A 14,014-nucleotide genomic window follows, 5' to 3' on the forward strand; every position below is an offset into this window, starting at 1 on the left:
CAAACCACAAGCCACTAAAATTAACTTCATCTCCGTTCGAGTAAAATTTTGATTTGTTTAGGTTCAGTTTAACCAGATAGTCAATTGTTACGAGTGGATTGAATCAATTATGAACTTGATGTCCAAGCCACCCGCTGCCAACTTTCCACCAGTCCAACCATGACCTTGTAGAGTCCGATAGCAAAAGTTTGTGGTTCTCACAATGCAATGCTGATATGAGAGAACTACAAAATTAACATATCTAAGTTTTACAAGTCTGAGCTTGTTCCTTAAAATAATGAAAGTGTGAATTATGGAAGTTCCTTTAAAGAAAGACAGGTACTATGGAGCTCTTTAGGAATCATGGTATTAGCGAGGTTTTGACAAGAGCATCATAACTAATTACAACACCAAGCGAATACTTTGTCTTTGAATTGGAGTTAGTTGTGTTTTGTCAATTTCTCTATGAGAATTTCTTTGAGAAATAGAATTTGTTAAAATAGTGACTCACAGTGGATATATGGACGTTATTAATCAATTAGGTTCGAGCTCCAATGGGTCAAAAGAATTGGAATTGAACCCAACCTTATGAAACCATCCATTTCAACCCAAAATTTGTTTATCCGAATCAAACCATCTAAAAAAATCTCCCCTAAGTATAACACGCAATTGAAACACTAAAAATAGTCATTAAAAAAGAGCTAGTGAAAGTGAAGCAATTGGGTGTTCTACAAACTAATAAAGTTTAAATATTTCTGATACTATTTAGGGGTATATTTTTTTAACTATGATATTAATACGAAATATTCATCACCAGGAGTAATGATTAATTTTCATCTAGAACTATGAGACATAAGTCACTATCACTTATATCAATCAATGCTAATAGTATCATTTTACTAACACTATCACCTAAAAAAAATTATAGATATAAGTTTTGTATAAAATTTATAATATCAATATTTATTAATTAGGAGAGATAAAATGAGTCAATTAAACCTAACTTTCCCATCACACCATTGACTTGCCCAAAATAATAGGTTCATGTATATATTTAAAAAGGGTTCACAATCATAAGAAACCTCGAAAAGTAATAGTTTAAGCTCCCAAAAAAAAATAAGTAGATTGGTTGACAACCTACTAAAATAATTAAAAATAAAAAATTTAAATACTCCTTTAAATTTTATAATTTTCAAAAAATTGACCTTTTAGTATTTATATTTGAAAAAATCAGTTTAGTCTTTATACATATATTTTTATTTCCTTTTACACAATTTTTAATTTGTTATTAGAACAAAATTAAATAAACTAAAAAACAAAATGATATGCATAAAAATTAAAATAAAATATTTTTAATAAGTACTAGGAAAAATAAGGTTTATAGAACTATAAAAACCAAGTAGATATTTAAACCAAATAAAATTTATGCAAGTATAATCTTGAATGAGATTAACTTACCAAATTGCATATAAATTATGCAAAGATGGAATAAATGGCAGGATGTTCTGTACCTCTGATGTTTGTTATTAGGCAATTAAGTACTAGAATGAAATCCGAAACCCAACCTGTTAATTGATGGACTAAACATGACAGGCCAGAATGAACCCAGCCGGTCTTCCAAAAGAAAAAACAGGTTGAACAAATTAGACGCCTTCCTCAAATACCCGTCTTCTCTATATACTCTAAATCATAGCCTTGCACGATACAGACGTTACAAACAAGCTCGTCAGATTCTGCCCAATCCTCATAATATACATGAGATTAAGACGAATTCTTTAAGAACGTGCTTTACATGATAAATCACGCTAGGGGATCTGTACAATGTATAAAGTAATATGCATAAATTCAGCTGTTGATATCACAGGTATATATAAAGCAACGACGCCTTTTTATTCATAAAAGTGCACTCGAACATCAACTGGTTATTTGCCTCTTATTCTTTTATCTGCATATATATATATTAACATGGGAGCTACATATCAAACTTTCTTGCAGCAAGGCTTCACTCTGCAGCACGTATTTTCCCTCGTTGAGAAATGAATAATCTGCTCGGTAATGTGCTTTTTACTTGAAAGCGGCCGTAAGGTTGTCCACGAACAGTAGAATGTTTCCGCAGCCTGTGCGGAAAAACCATTATTGCTAAGGTCTAGTAATTGCAAGTTCTGTGCCTTACCAATAGCAAATGAAAACTGTTGAGTGAAATGGCACTCGGAGGATGAATTTCTTTGACATGAACTGGCACAGCTGTCGTCAACTCCAGAAGCGGCAGCTTCTACTGGAATATCTTCACTATCAGCAACTTCCAGCTGATGGTCGGCCATTTCTAGAGAGCAAGGAACTTCTTGATTATCATCAACATTCATAGCATCAAGTTTCTGCTCCTGGTTTTGTGAGCAGCTTTTTACCGATAAATCATATTGTAGAGCAGAAACTTCCATTGGAACAGAATTATTAGCGAGATTAAGTTCCTCAAGGCTGCTGTTCTCTGATAAGAGAAAAGACATAATCATAAAATAGTAGCTGTAAAAAATGAACTAACAACCAGATATAATTTAATGCCTACCAGTCAGAGCCTCAATTATGCGGAGAATTCCAGCATGCCCAAGTTGACACTTTCTAAGGACCAAAACTTTGAGACAGCACTGTGGGTTTACGAGAAGAGAATATATAGCATTGACGCCCTGTAATCATTAGAGAATTTAAACAAATCATGGATAACAAAACTGGTTAAACTCACAAAAATATCACTAAAACGGCCACAGCTATACCTAAATCTATAAAGTCCAAACAGTGTTATAAGTATTACAGCTATACATAGCAACACGCAAATAAAACCAGCCAAGGAAACATGCATTGCAATAACATTAACAATAGAAATCCAGTCACAGGCAACAAACCTCAGGCATGATAGGATTTCCTTCAAGGTTCAGCTCTAGGATGGAACAAAAAAAATTAACACTCATGTTTAAAACACAATTAGATGTTAGACCACAATATGATAGGTCAAGTTTCACAAGCTCTTCAGTCCCCTTGAGCAATGATTCTGCTAACTTTATCGCACCTTCCTGCAGAATAATGCCTCTAACGTCAGAAGATCAGGTGGGCTAACCATGCTAGAAAGAACCATAATGGTACAACAGCGTGGACACGCAGCAGGAGATAGATTTTACTCACGTTTCCAATTCCCGTGCCTCCAAGTATTAGTCCTGATAAAGTTAAGGTCCCTGCAAGCTTGCAAAGGGTATCAACAACTGGTTTGCCAAGTTTTAGACCTCTCATATTCAACTCAGAAAACCTATAATGGGAAAATTTAAGTTAAATTTATGTATGCTCTAAAAAAATACAAGTTATGTTAAGATGCTACATAGAGATAAATGGTGGCATTGGTACAATTGATTTTACCTTTTCAGAGTAGAAAGCTTGGACAGAAGATTAACTATAGCATTTCCAGATACAGGGCTGTTGTGTCCTGTCAAAGTTAGATTACCCATTATGCTTAAGATAAATTGTATCAGGAATTTCAAGAGAATGATAGATTCATCATACCTATACATAGATGGGCAAGTACAGATCTAGAGTCCAATGCATCGGCCATTTTTTGAATAGTTCTGGATGTGACACAACAGTTCTCTATATTCAAGCTACAAAGAGCTACACGACAGAATGTAAGTACACAGAAATAGGGAGATACCTACAGAAGGAATCCACGTACAAGCATATTTGAGAGCCCATAAGTGCATCGTAGCATAAATTTGATATAACATATTTCACAGCTCACTGAGACCATGTATACTAGAAAGGAGAGAAGGTCTGAAGCATGGGTACTCTCAACCGGGTACATGACCCAGTACATGTTGGGTATTTGAGGGTACATACCAGGTACACCAAAAATATTCCGAAAAGGAAAAATGAATACTTATGTTGGGTACTTATGAGTACTATTTGGGTACATATCAAGCCTGTTCCCCTGATATGATAAAATAAAAAAGATTTTTTCTTTGACCTTACTTGCTATCATTCATGTTGTTATGTATTCTTATCTTCCCTGTGTAACACATGAGAAACTTTTTTGCTGACCTCTTAAATCTATCACTATGAATTTATATAACTCATTTTAAATCAATATTGTGAATTATTTAAATATGAATGAGATTCATTTTAAAGACTGACTTTATTGAAGTTGCTACTCTTCCTCTGGATGAAATAAATTTAGAAACAATTATTTTCGCAGCATTGATGAAAAGAAATGATGATATTGAAACAATTAAAGTGTGAACATCGAGGTCATACTTAGGTGTTATAATTAAAGCTACAAAGTGGATAATCCGGCTCAGCCCACCATAGGTGGGGGCAATAAGTAGATCAATTGATCCTAGTTCACCTTTAGGTGAGCTTAAAAAAAATCAACCTAACCTAACTCATTATAAGTTGGTGAGTTAAACGAATTGTTTCACTTAAATAAAAACAAATATATAAAAAACAAAAATTATTGAATTTTATAAATAAATAAAAATACATATTATAATGTTATACTTTAAAATTACAATTATGTTAATAAATATTAAATAGGACAAATAAAATGTCAAAAAAAAATTATCATCTACAATCAACTTAATCAACTTATAAAATCAAAATTATCGTATAAAATATTCACAAATAATATTAAATTGACACTAATTATCATAATTCACTAGTATGTACAAAATTTAGTCAAAGGTATAAATGAATAATCACATAAATTAACATTTAGAAACCTAAAAAATAAAAAGTATACTAGGTGAGCCAACCCAACTCATCACGAGTTGGATGTGATAAGTTAAGTTATAAGTGAGTCGAGCCAAATTTTTCTTATAACTAAAACAAGTCAAAAGTTTTTGGTCCAATCCAACTCAAACCCGTGATAGACCGGGTTGGCTCACAAATTTTGTCCTACTTTAACAACTCTAGTTATAATTAGGGGTGTAAATGACTAGAATGAAGTCAAGTTTGAACTATTATAGTATTCAACTCAATTAAACTTAATTGGGTTGGATAGAGTTAATTAACTTTCTTTGGTCACCCAATTCAACTACAATTGGGTTGGGTTAATAGGTAATCGAGTTAAGCAATTAAAAAATTAATATATTTTAACTTTTGGCAACAAATAAAAAAAAAAATACTTAATTCAAGTTTTAATACATGATACAAAATATAATTATTACAACAATCACAAATGTGCTAATTAAGCAAACATTAAGTCACAAGCATAACAAATTTTGAATTACATAAAAAGTGGAATTAAATTATTAGTCTTGATCCATGCCTTTTTTAATTTAGTAAATCAATTCGTTCCTAGTTCCTACAATATTTGGTGAAAAAGTATAATTAAATATGTATCTAAATATTAATTATTTATATAGAGTAAGCAAAATACTTGCTAAAAACTTTAAAGGCACCTGTCACCCTAACCTCCTCATATTCTGCAAAGCTCGTAATGTATGTGTCATTGTGTTAAGTGTTTTTAAATTTAATTTAGTAATTTACAATAGGTTGGGTTAGTTTTACCAAATAGCAAACCCCTAGACCTATTACACAACTCAATTATAATCAAATAACAAAAAAAATCCAACCCAACCTGATGATTCAATCTAACCTGCAAAAATGTAATTGGATAGGTTCAAGTTGTTTGGGTTTGCAAGTGGATTGTTACCCACTTACATCCCTTGTTATAATATTGATTGATGAACACTTACATGTTGGAGTTTTTTCTTATGAATTTTTTTTGTTGTTTTCAAGAATTTAACTCCTTTTATGTTATAAATTATGCTTATGTGTTTCTTTATTATGTATACAATTTAATCATGTTTATATATAGTTCTTTTTTTAATATATGTACATATTTTAAGATTTACATTAACATACACGTATCTAGGATTTTTGAAAAATCCCTTATCCTGTACCCATAACTCGGCAGAGGTACCGTACTCATTCGTGCAACGTATGAGAGAAGGGCAGGACATGGCAATCAGCATTCTTCAAGAGATAATAAAAACACTATTAAAATTGGGAGAGCTTCAAGTCATGCAGCTTACCTGTACAGTTTTTTAAGATTGTTGAAAGATAAGATCCACATGCATCGGTAAGACGGTTTCCAGAAATGTTAAGCACTTCTAGTCGAGCAAACAGCAGTGAACATTCACAAATCTGACATGAACAAGCAAAGTTAATACATAGCAAATTTGAGTTGGGTAAAATGGAATCCTAGTGGTGCAAAAAGAGAAAAGTATTTTTTATCCTATTAATCAAGAACTGTATAAATAGATTATCCTTGTGAAAAACTAAATAGATTCTGATTTGAGAATTATTGAAAAATGGCCTTTCGCGGGGAAAAGGCAGGTGAACTTAGCTGATATTTATGGTGATTTTAGGCCTAGTAATTCATTTTCAGAAAACATCACAAATAACATCAAGTGTATGCGTCGACTTTATTTATGAGTTCAATTTTTCGAGATATATTTATTTAATAGAAGTTATAAAGCAAGCATCATTTTAGACCCTCATACATAAAAAACAGATTTATAACAAGAGCCAAAGTTAGAAACGAGGGACAAGGGGAAGGTAAACAAGCAAAGACCAAAAGGATTGCAAGTAGTGCTATACCTGAAACAATGTTGTCGGGCCAAATCGATTGCAATGCAAATCCAGAGTTAAGCCACCATAAGATTGGCCTGATGCTGTGAATACCTTTTGAAGTTTCTCGATTGTTCCATTTCCTAAAATATTATCAACTCAATAAGAGGCTAAAATTTTACAATAGATTCTCCCATTTATATTTCATCTATTTTGGTTCTTTTTATGGTTTTAGTATTCAAATCATTCACTAGTCATCAACAAATTGCCAGACATAACCAATGAAATTAGAGACTTGAGAACCAAAAAAAATATCTCCTTTTGAGGGAACATGAGAAATGAAAAGGCAACTACTACATAATTTGCAGACAAGACAAACACAGTAGAATACAGCAAAAAATATTAAACCATAAAAAATAAAAATAAAATAAAATAAAGTACCTAACAAATTGTGAGAGAGGTCAAGCATTGCAAATGACTTTTGGGAATGAAGTGCATTTATCAACGGCGTAATAGACAAATCTTGCAGGTCACAGTCAGACACAACAATTTCGTCATCTGAAACCTGATGACAATAATAAGCCAAAAGCAATTGTAAGAAAAAAGATATCAATCCAACAACTGAAAATGAGAAGCATCTGTCACTGCAGTGGCGATGAAAGAATTGATACGGCTAAGATCCTTCTTACCTCTAAATTGTAAAGCTTCTTCAGCACCTTGATGTTTGGTACCTCAGACAACTCCTTGCAGCAGTCTACATAACTTTTTATCAGGCGCTTGTGAATCCATCCTGTAAAGAATAAAAATTCATTTGCGTGTCTAACTTGGAGATAGAGTTGAAAGCTAAAAATTGATGTGAAATACAGCTCCAATACAGCATAAGCCTATAACTGTCTATTTTCCAAATGATTAATACATCTTCGCTGTCAACCCCCTTTGCTTATTGCTTACATAAATCGCAATTTGCAAGATCAATGAATATCAAGTGATGAGTCAAATTAATCTTTATCTATAGATAACAACCATCACTGAATGAACAAAAAGAATCAGAATCACATACCATCAACAGAAGCTTCAACCATGTCATCTCCCAGAACTTCCTTAAGATGTTCAACAGTTTCCAGGGATTCTAGATCTCTTCCGGCACATTTTACGTGCTCAATAATGGGCAACAGACCTATTTATAAATTTGTAAGTACATTTAAGTGCATTCGGCAGAGAAAAAAAAAATAATGGAAGAAAAACTGTAATAAATAAATGAATAAAAAATTAGATATAAGATGGAAGTGATAAAACTGAAACCTAATAGTCTAATACTGAAGAATGGAAACAGTTGCTTAATAGTTAGATATTGTTTTCACATGTTAGACACCAGTTTCTGTTCTATGCAATATAAATGATTCTTGTGCCTATTGCTGGTGTTGGGAAAAGTTTTCACCAGATCCGTTACAGCTCTTATGCAGTACAAGAATTTGTCGTAAACAGGTTAGAAGCAACCAGTTTATATATAGCCACATTTTTTTATCATCCATTTAGACCTTGCAGGGTGACAATGCATGTCTCAAGCAGTGTCACATGTTTGGGGCCTTTATCCAAGCCTCATTGTTACAGCACAAACTATGATACATACTCCGTAGGAAGCTTAAAATCATGTAAAACATAAGTACACAACGGTCAGCACATAAACAAACTTATTCATGCTGTGTCACTTGGGGACACATCTACCCTATCAAAATATCTGAGGTAGGCCAACAAATTACTGCAACAAAACTAGTTAATCTTAAATCTTGTTAGAAGCATTCATAATAAAATTCTCATCTAGCTAGGAACTAGGGAAAAGTTCAGGCATGTGCCAATCAAAGGTTATTAAACAAGAATATATTATCAGTTAGGAAAACTTATTAAACATATTAAACAAGAATTATCAGTTAGGAAAACTTATTAAACATGCATTTTCACATCAGGAAGAATTAACCGATCCATGTTGAAAATAAAGGTTAATGCATGTCTAAAGAATACATAATGTTAAACAAGAAGTTATCCGTAAATCCTGGGCTTCAATTAATTTTTCCCTAATTGGGATTTTTGCCAGAGTGGCACCAATCTTTTATTTTATTATAACAACGAGCATCTGTCACCATATTTATACGCAGAGCCAGAATACACCAAACTCACTTTCTTCTTCGGTTTTATCCAATTCATACCAAATTAATTTTAAAGTCAAATGGGAGATCTTCTATGCTAATATTAACCGACAGAAAACACTTGAAGTAGGAACTACCTACCCTCTGATCTCTTTTCAGTTGGAAATTGTAGATAATATGAGCATGCAACCGCGGCCTTCAAAGAGTCAATGTTCAACTGATCACCAGTGGTACACAAGGTTGCTTCTACTTGTATTAGATCATTCCCAATCCGGCATGTAATATATTGCTGGTGCTAGAAAATATAAAGGAGGCAGCAGTTAGAAAAATATCCATTACATAAGCATGACAATTGGCAAAGCATGAATCGCAAATATATTCATCATAACAGTTGAACAGAACTCACCTCGTTTTGGGAATGATGCAATATGGCATGAGCAATATCATTTTGTTTGCCAGAGACATCTGTGTTACATTTAGAACCACTAGGAAAATCAGCTTCAGCAACTATATCATTGCTCAAAGACCTGGATTGTCTGCCAATTTTACTCGCTGTATGTGGACTCCAGCATTTGAAAGAACTACTACTTTCTTCAACATTAATTGCACTCTTGGATCCATACTCTGAGATAACCTGCCATCCCAAAAACCAGAAAGGCTACGCATTCACATGGTGATACTTGAGCAAACCTCACACCACAACCAAGTGGAGATTTCTTTACCTGAATTTTACAAGGACTGGCTTTACTCTTAACTGCAATCAGATAAGTATCTATCAGAACATAATTTTGGTATAAGGGAATCTTTGGGTCATAGCAAAGCAAGTAACAAACAAATCATACTTGCATCATAAGTGGGCAAGTCCTCTACCAAGCAATCATGATCCTTTCTGCTTGAACACTCCACATTGTCATCATCATCATCATCAGAAAGAATTACACGGACACGTTTACGACCAACAACTGTCTGATGATCATTGGTTTGAATGTTCAGACTCCTGGGTGATTGCTCATCTGGCTTGGTAGAGTTTGTAAGACTTTCTTTGTGGCCTGCTTTCTTTTTGGATGAGCCTTTTATGGACTGATAGAGTGACATAAGAGATGCATCATCTTTCAATTCTTCTCCAGTAGTCAGAGATTTTGATCGAGAATTTGTCTTTGCAGAGCAAAAATCATCAGACCCACTATTTGACAGATAATCATCTGCTTCAGTATCAGTTTCAGAGCAACAATCCTCTTGCATACTTTTAGCTTCTGCCTCTTTTTCTTCCGACTTCTTCAGCTTATCAATTAGAAGCTTCAACCTCCTATAAAGGATCACAATTGATCAGCATTAATATTACGTGTCCATCAAAAGGACCCATGATAATGAAAATAGTAAAAGTGTAAAACGGATTCAGTTTGTAGAATCAAGATTTTGGCCTATAAAGATTTGAATACTAACAAAAATGTAACAAATGGATGTATAAAGAAACAAACTTCCATGAAACAGTTACCTGGTCTCATTCTCGTCATCAAATCTTAGCATGTTGCTATAATGCATATTTTCCAAGGCAGAGAGTTGCACATCAGGAAGGTCTGCATCAACAGCAATACTGCAATATGATGCAATCAAATCAATGCAGTTCATATAAGACCATCAAAAGGATGCCAACATGGATGTATTTTTTAAGAAAGTCCAATCAAGGATGAGTCATATTTGTAGGTGGCCAAGTTTCATTTAGTATTGGCGGCAACTGCAAGAAGCACTTATCGGCACATAAACCAAGTAAATGACTTTTTAACAGCCATTCAAGCAACATATTTATCAAAGCAACAATGTCTGAAATTTTGTAAAGAAACTAGTATGGCAGGGTCATCAACACAGCAAGGAATGGAAAGTACATGATGAGAAAAATCTTATTCTAGTAATTTTCTTTCATAATTCACAAAGGTACACCCAACAACATACCACATATTCAGTAGAATCAGTACACACTACACAATTCATGACTTCATGTGTCTTATGCAACCAAGTTACATCAAGCATGAGGAAACTGTTCTGTTCAACAAATTAAGCTACACATAGGAGATTCTATTATAATTACAAACTATTTCTTGTTCCATAAGTTCTCTAATTTCAAGAAGTAAAATCATCCAGTAATGTTAAATATTGGATATTATTATTACCTGTAGCTATCATGAAATGCATCCAATGCTTCTCTCCAATTTTCAGTAGAATCCAAAACATTTCCAATATTAATTTTCACCAGTGCTTGCCCCTATAATCATTGTAGGCAAAGTATAAGAATCAACCAATACATACACACAAACAAACAAACTATTTTATCTACATTTATCTTTGGATACAAAGTAACCTAGCACATTGACATGCATACAGAAATTTAAGTGTACCACCAGGAATTGAAGCATCATACACACAGACTTAATTTCTGTGTGTTGACTCTTGAGTTATCTTTTAGTTAGATTGTTGTATTACTTGAATTCTCTAGACACTTACATTGCACCTATTTTGAAGTGTTCATGTTTCATACCAAGCAACTAAGTCTCATGTTTTCATTTTACTTGTGTATGGATGCATTCAAAGTTACTTTCTCTTGATTTTGTATATAAATTATAGGATAAATCATATAGATTTTGAAGATTGAATTGATGATTAATGGCATGGAGTTTTTAGACCATCATTTTTCAATAAACTCAGAGTAGGCTTTGTTCAGCTTAATTCTAAAAAAATAATCAGTTAGTTTTCAAGAGCTCTCTCAGGAAGCCAAAGGAACAAGTGACTTTTTTCTGCAGAATAAGTTGAATCAAACATGCATTCATATTACCAATTATTTCAAATAATCATAGATGTTATTTCTAAATTCAAATTATCTTATATTGAATAAAGTTAGGGTCAAAAGGAAAAAACAAAAAACAAAGTGTTAATTTTATGTCAAAGAGTAAAGAAAAAATTACCTCTAAGTTACCAATTGCTTTGTACATTTCCCTACTCTTTTTGTACCATTTGATTGCCTTGTTGAATTTTCTAAGCTTCTGGTATGACTCAGCAACATCCAAATATGAATCACCCAACCTCTGTCTATCACAGAGTTCAGCTGCTATTTTCTTCTTCTCCTTTGCAAATTCACAATGCTAAACAAAACATTGTTTAGTAACAAATGTCACACTTTAGGAATTAATAAACATACCATAGCTTCAAAAGGTATCTTCATTCATCACACAATACTAATAGGTCATTAAATTATCAAATATGGAGGAAAATATCATATGATTACATCTACAAGCCTGAGAGAAATACATGCACAATGATTCATGATTTAAGCAGTGTGATACCTTATTTTTAGTGCTGCAACAATCACAACTCACAAACTTCAATATATTACTGAACAAAGTCTCACCTTTTTTTTAGTAAATCATGAAAGGTTTTTCAATAGGATAAAATGCTCAAATGAAACAAACCATTCTTAAAACAACACTAATGAATCTGTGCTTCATCCATAAGCAACCATGAGCAGTGTACATCAGTTTCTGAAAGCAACATTAGTATACCAAACGAACAAGACTTCTTTACATGTGGCAAAAAATCACTAAAGACACTCTTCTCTTAGACAAACCCCTTTGGTGTAGTGAACATAAATATTGGAAACATCATGAATTACCTCATCAATCTTGTACACTGCAGAATTTCCACGCAAATAACCATTACAAGACAGATGGAATTCAGTTAAAAGAATCATGATAAACAAACACAGAGATAGAACCAATACCTTCTCCCACGCAAAGATCATCCTTGCTTTCTCAACAAGGCGTTCAAGAACCACATTCTGCTGCAGCAAGCATTTGCGCTCATGTGGCGTCCCTCTGGCAGAGGCTATATCTCTTTTGAGCTTCTTAAGGCTCTGTTCATCTTTCTTTATATCAGCCATTACCTTGACAGCTTCTCTCACAGTTTCAATATTCTGCTCAATTTGTCTAACCAAAGCATCCTCATCCTCCAAGCTCTTCGCCAAACCAAGCGCCTTCTCATAATAAGCCCTTGCATCTCCGTATTTCTGAGTCCTGTAATGCACTTCTCCAAGATTAATATAGCCCTTGGCTTCCCCTTGAATATGTCCAATTCTGTTACAAATCATAATATCCCTCTTAATGTGTTTCCTAGCTTCATCCCAAACCCTAAGTTCCATATACACATTGCCAAGGTTGTGGTGGAGTCTACTACGGCCGTCATCGTATTCACCGATCTCCTCTTCATCACAAATATCCAATCCTCTGGTCAAGATCTTCCGCGCCTCATGCAAGTTGTCGAGATCCATCTCCAGCATGCCAATGTTGTTGTGCGCGTCGACGTACTCCTTGAGGAAAGAAGACTTGGCATTCGGAGGATTCTCCTTGAGACTCACTGCGAGATCCATCGCGCACTTGAAGTACTTCTTAGCGTTGCGAATCGAGTTGTGGTCGTGTTCCGATCGCGAGAACAGTTCGTGGTATGTTCGGCCGAGCTGCGTGCTCGCCCTCTGCTGCTCGACGACGTCGTTGGCGTCCCTCGCAAGCTCCAGGTGCTTTTTCTGCGACCGAGGAAAGGCTTAGTGTTGAAAAGGAAAGCATAGGTTAGGGTTGTGGTTAGGTTTAGGGTTTAGGAAGGAGGAGGAACTGACCTGGTAAATTAGGGCGTCGGAGAAGTGTTCGAGACGGAGGTAGATTTCGCCGAGGGATTGGCAGGTTGGGAGCAAGTGCTTCTCAGGTAAATGTTTGAGCGAAATTTCGTAATCGATTCGAAGCCATTTGAGAGCCTCGACGTACTCTCCTCGGTTTTTCAGAATGTCGCCGATGACGTTGGCCCACCGCGCCTCCTCCCGGTGGTTTCCCTCGGCCTTGGCGTTCCGGTAAGCAGCTTTGGCCGCCCTAAGCTCCGCGTCCATCTGGAGACGACAGAAAGGTGTCGTGGTGAGTTCTCTGAAACTTTGTTCTCTTCTTTGCAACTTGTAAGGTGCAAAGGCTAAGGGAAATGTTACTTACGCCTGCGCCGTCTCTTCAAAAGGTTCTAATGAAATTCCTGTGTCCCGCCAAAAAACACTTTCGTCTTCTTTTCCTCTTTCTTTGGTTTTCCTTTTTTTTTTTTTTACTATTATTATAATTAAAAATTAGACACTTAGCTATAATAATAATACTAAATAAATAAATAAATATTAAAAAACACTTTGTTCCTTGTATATGTAGTTTAATTATTTTAATTAAAAATAAAATATGGTTAATAGATGAAAATAAATGAAGAGTGATTTT

General features: G+C 34.3%; 1 protein-coding gene across 2 annotated transcripts; it reads right to left on the bottom strand.

The window, feature by feature from the left end:
• Window positions 1-1,623: 1,623 nt before the first annotated feature.
• Window positions 1,624-13,758, bottom strand: TSK (tetratricopeptide repeat (TPR)-containing protein). Of its 2 annotated transcripts, none has more exons than XM_083069214.1 (20): window positions 13,390-13,758; window positions 12,502-13,299; window positions 11,690-11,866; window positions 10,901-10,992; window positions 10,228-10,326; window positions 9,575-10,038; window positions 9,455-9,486; window positions 9,139-9,366; window positions 8,874-9,021; window positions 7,649-7,765; window positions 7,278-7,378; window positions 7,030-7,153; window positions 6,619-6,731; window positions 6,051-6,162; window positions 3,526-3,630; window positions 3,382-3,448; window positions 3,154-3,274; window positions 2,877-3,044; window positions 2,543-2,660; window positions 1,624-2,464 (listed from the first exon to the last, which is right to left on the bottom strand). In XM_083069214.1, the coding sequence occupies exons 1-20, from the start codon at window positions 13,651-13,653 to the stop codon at window positions 1,959-1,961; spliced, it is 3,954 nt and encodes a 1,317-aa protein (XP_082925340.1). In that variant the 5' UTR covers window positions 13,654-13,758; the 3' UTR covers window positions 1,624-1,958. The 2 variants fall into 2 exon arrangements, with proteins under 2 accessions (XP_082925340.1, XP_020215586.2); XM_020359997.3 differs by having other exon boundaries at window positions 8,874-9,027; window positions 13,390-13,757.
• Window positions 13,759-14,014: the final 256 nt, after the last annotated feature.

This window comes from Cajanus cajan, chromosome 2, assembly GCF_000230855.2.
Source record: "Cajanus cajan strain Asha chromosome 2, NIPB_CcT2T_4, whole genome shotgun sequence".
NCBI lineage: Eukaryota > Viridiplantae > Streptophyta > Magnoliopsida > Fabales > Fabaceae > Cajanus > Cajanus cajan.

Excerpts from the sequence above, each read along its gene's own strand:
- TSK (XM_020359997.3), bottom strand. The coding sequence starts at position 13,653 with ATGGACGCGGAGCTTAGGGCGGCCAAAGCTGCTTACCGGAACGCCAAG. Across the intron at positions 11,867-12,501 it reads TGATCTTTGCGTGGGAGAAG|CATTGTGAATTTGCAAAGGA; the intron begins GTATTGGTTCTA and ends TGTTTTGTTTAG. Across the intron at positions 6,163-6,618 it reads GCCCGACAACATTGTTTCAG|ATTTGTGAATGTTCACTGCT; the intron begins GTATAGCACTAC and ends TGTTCATGTCAG.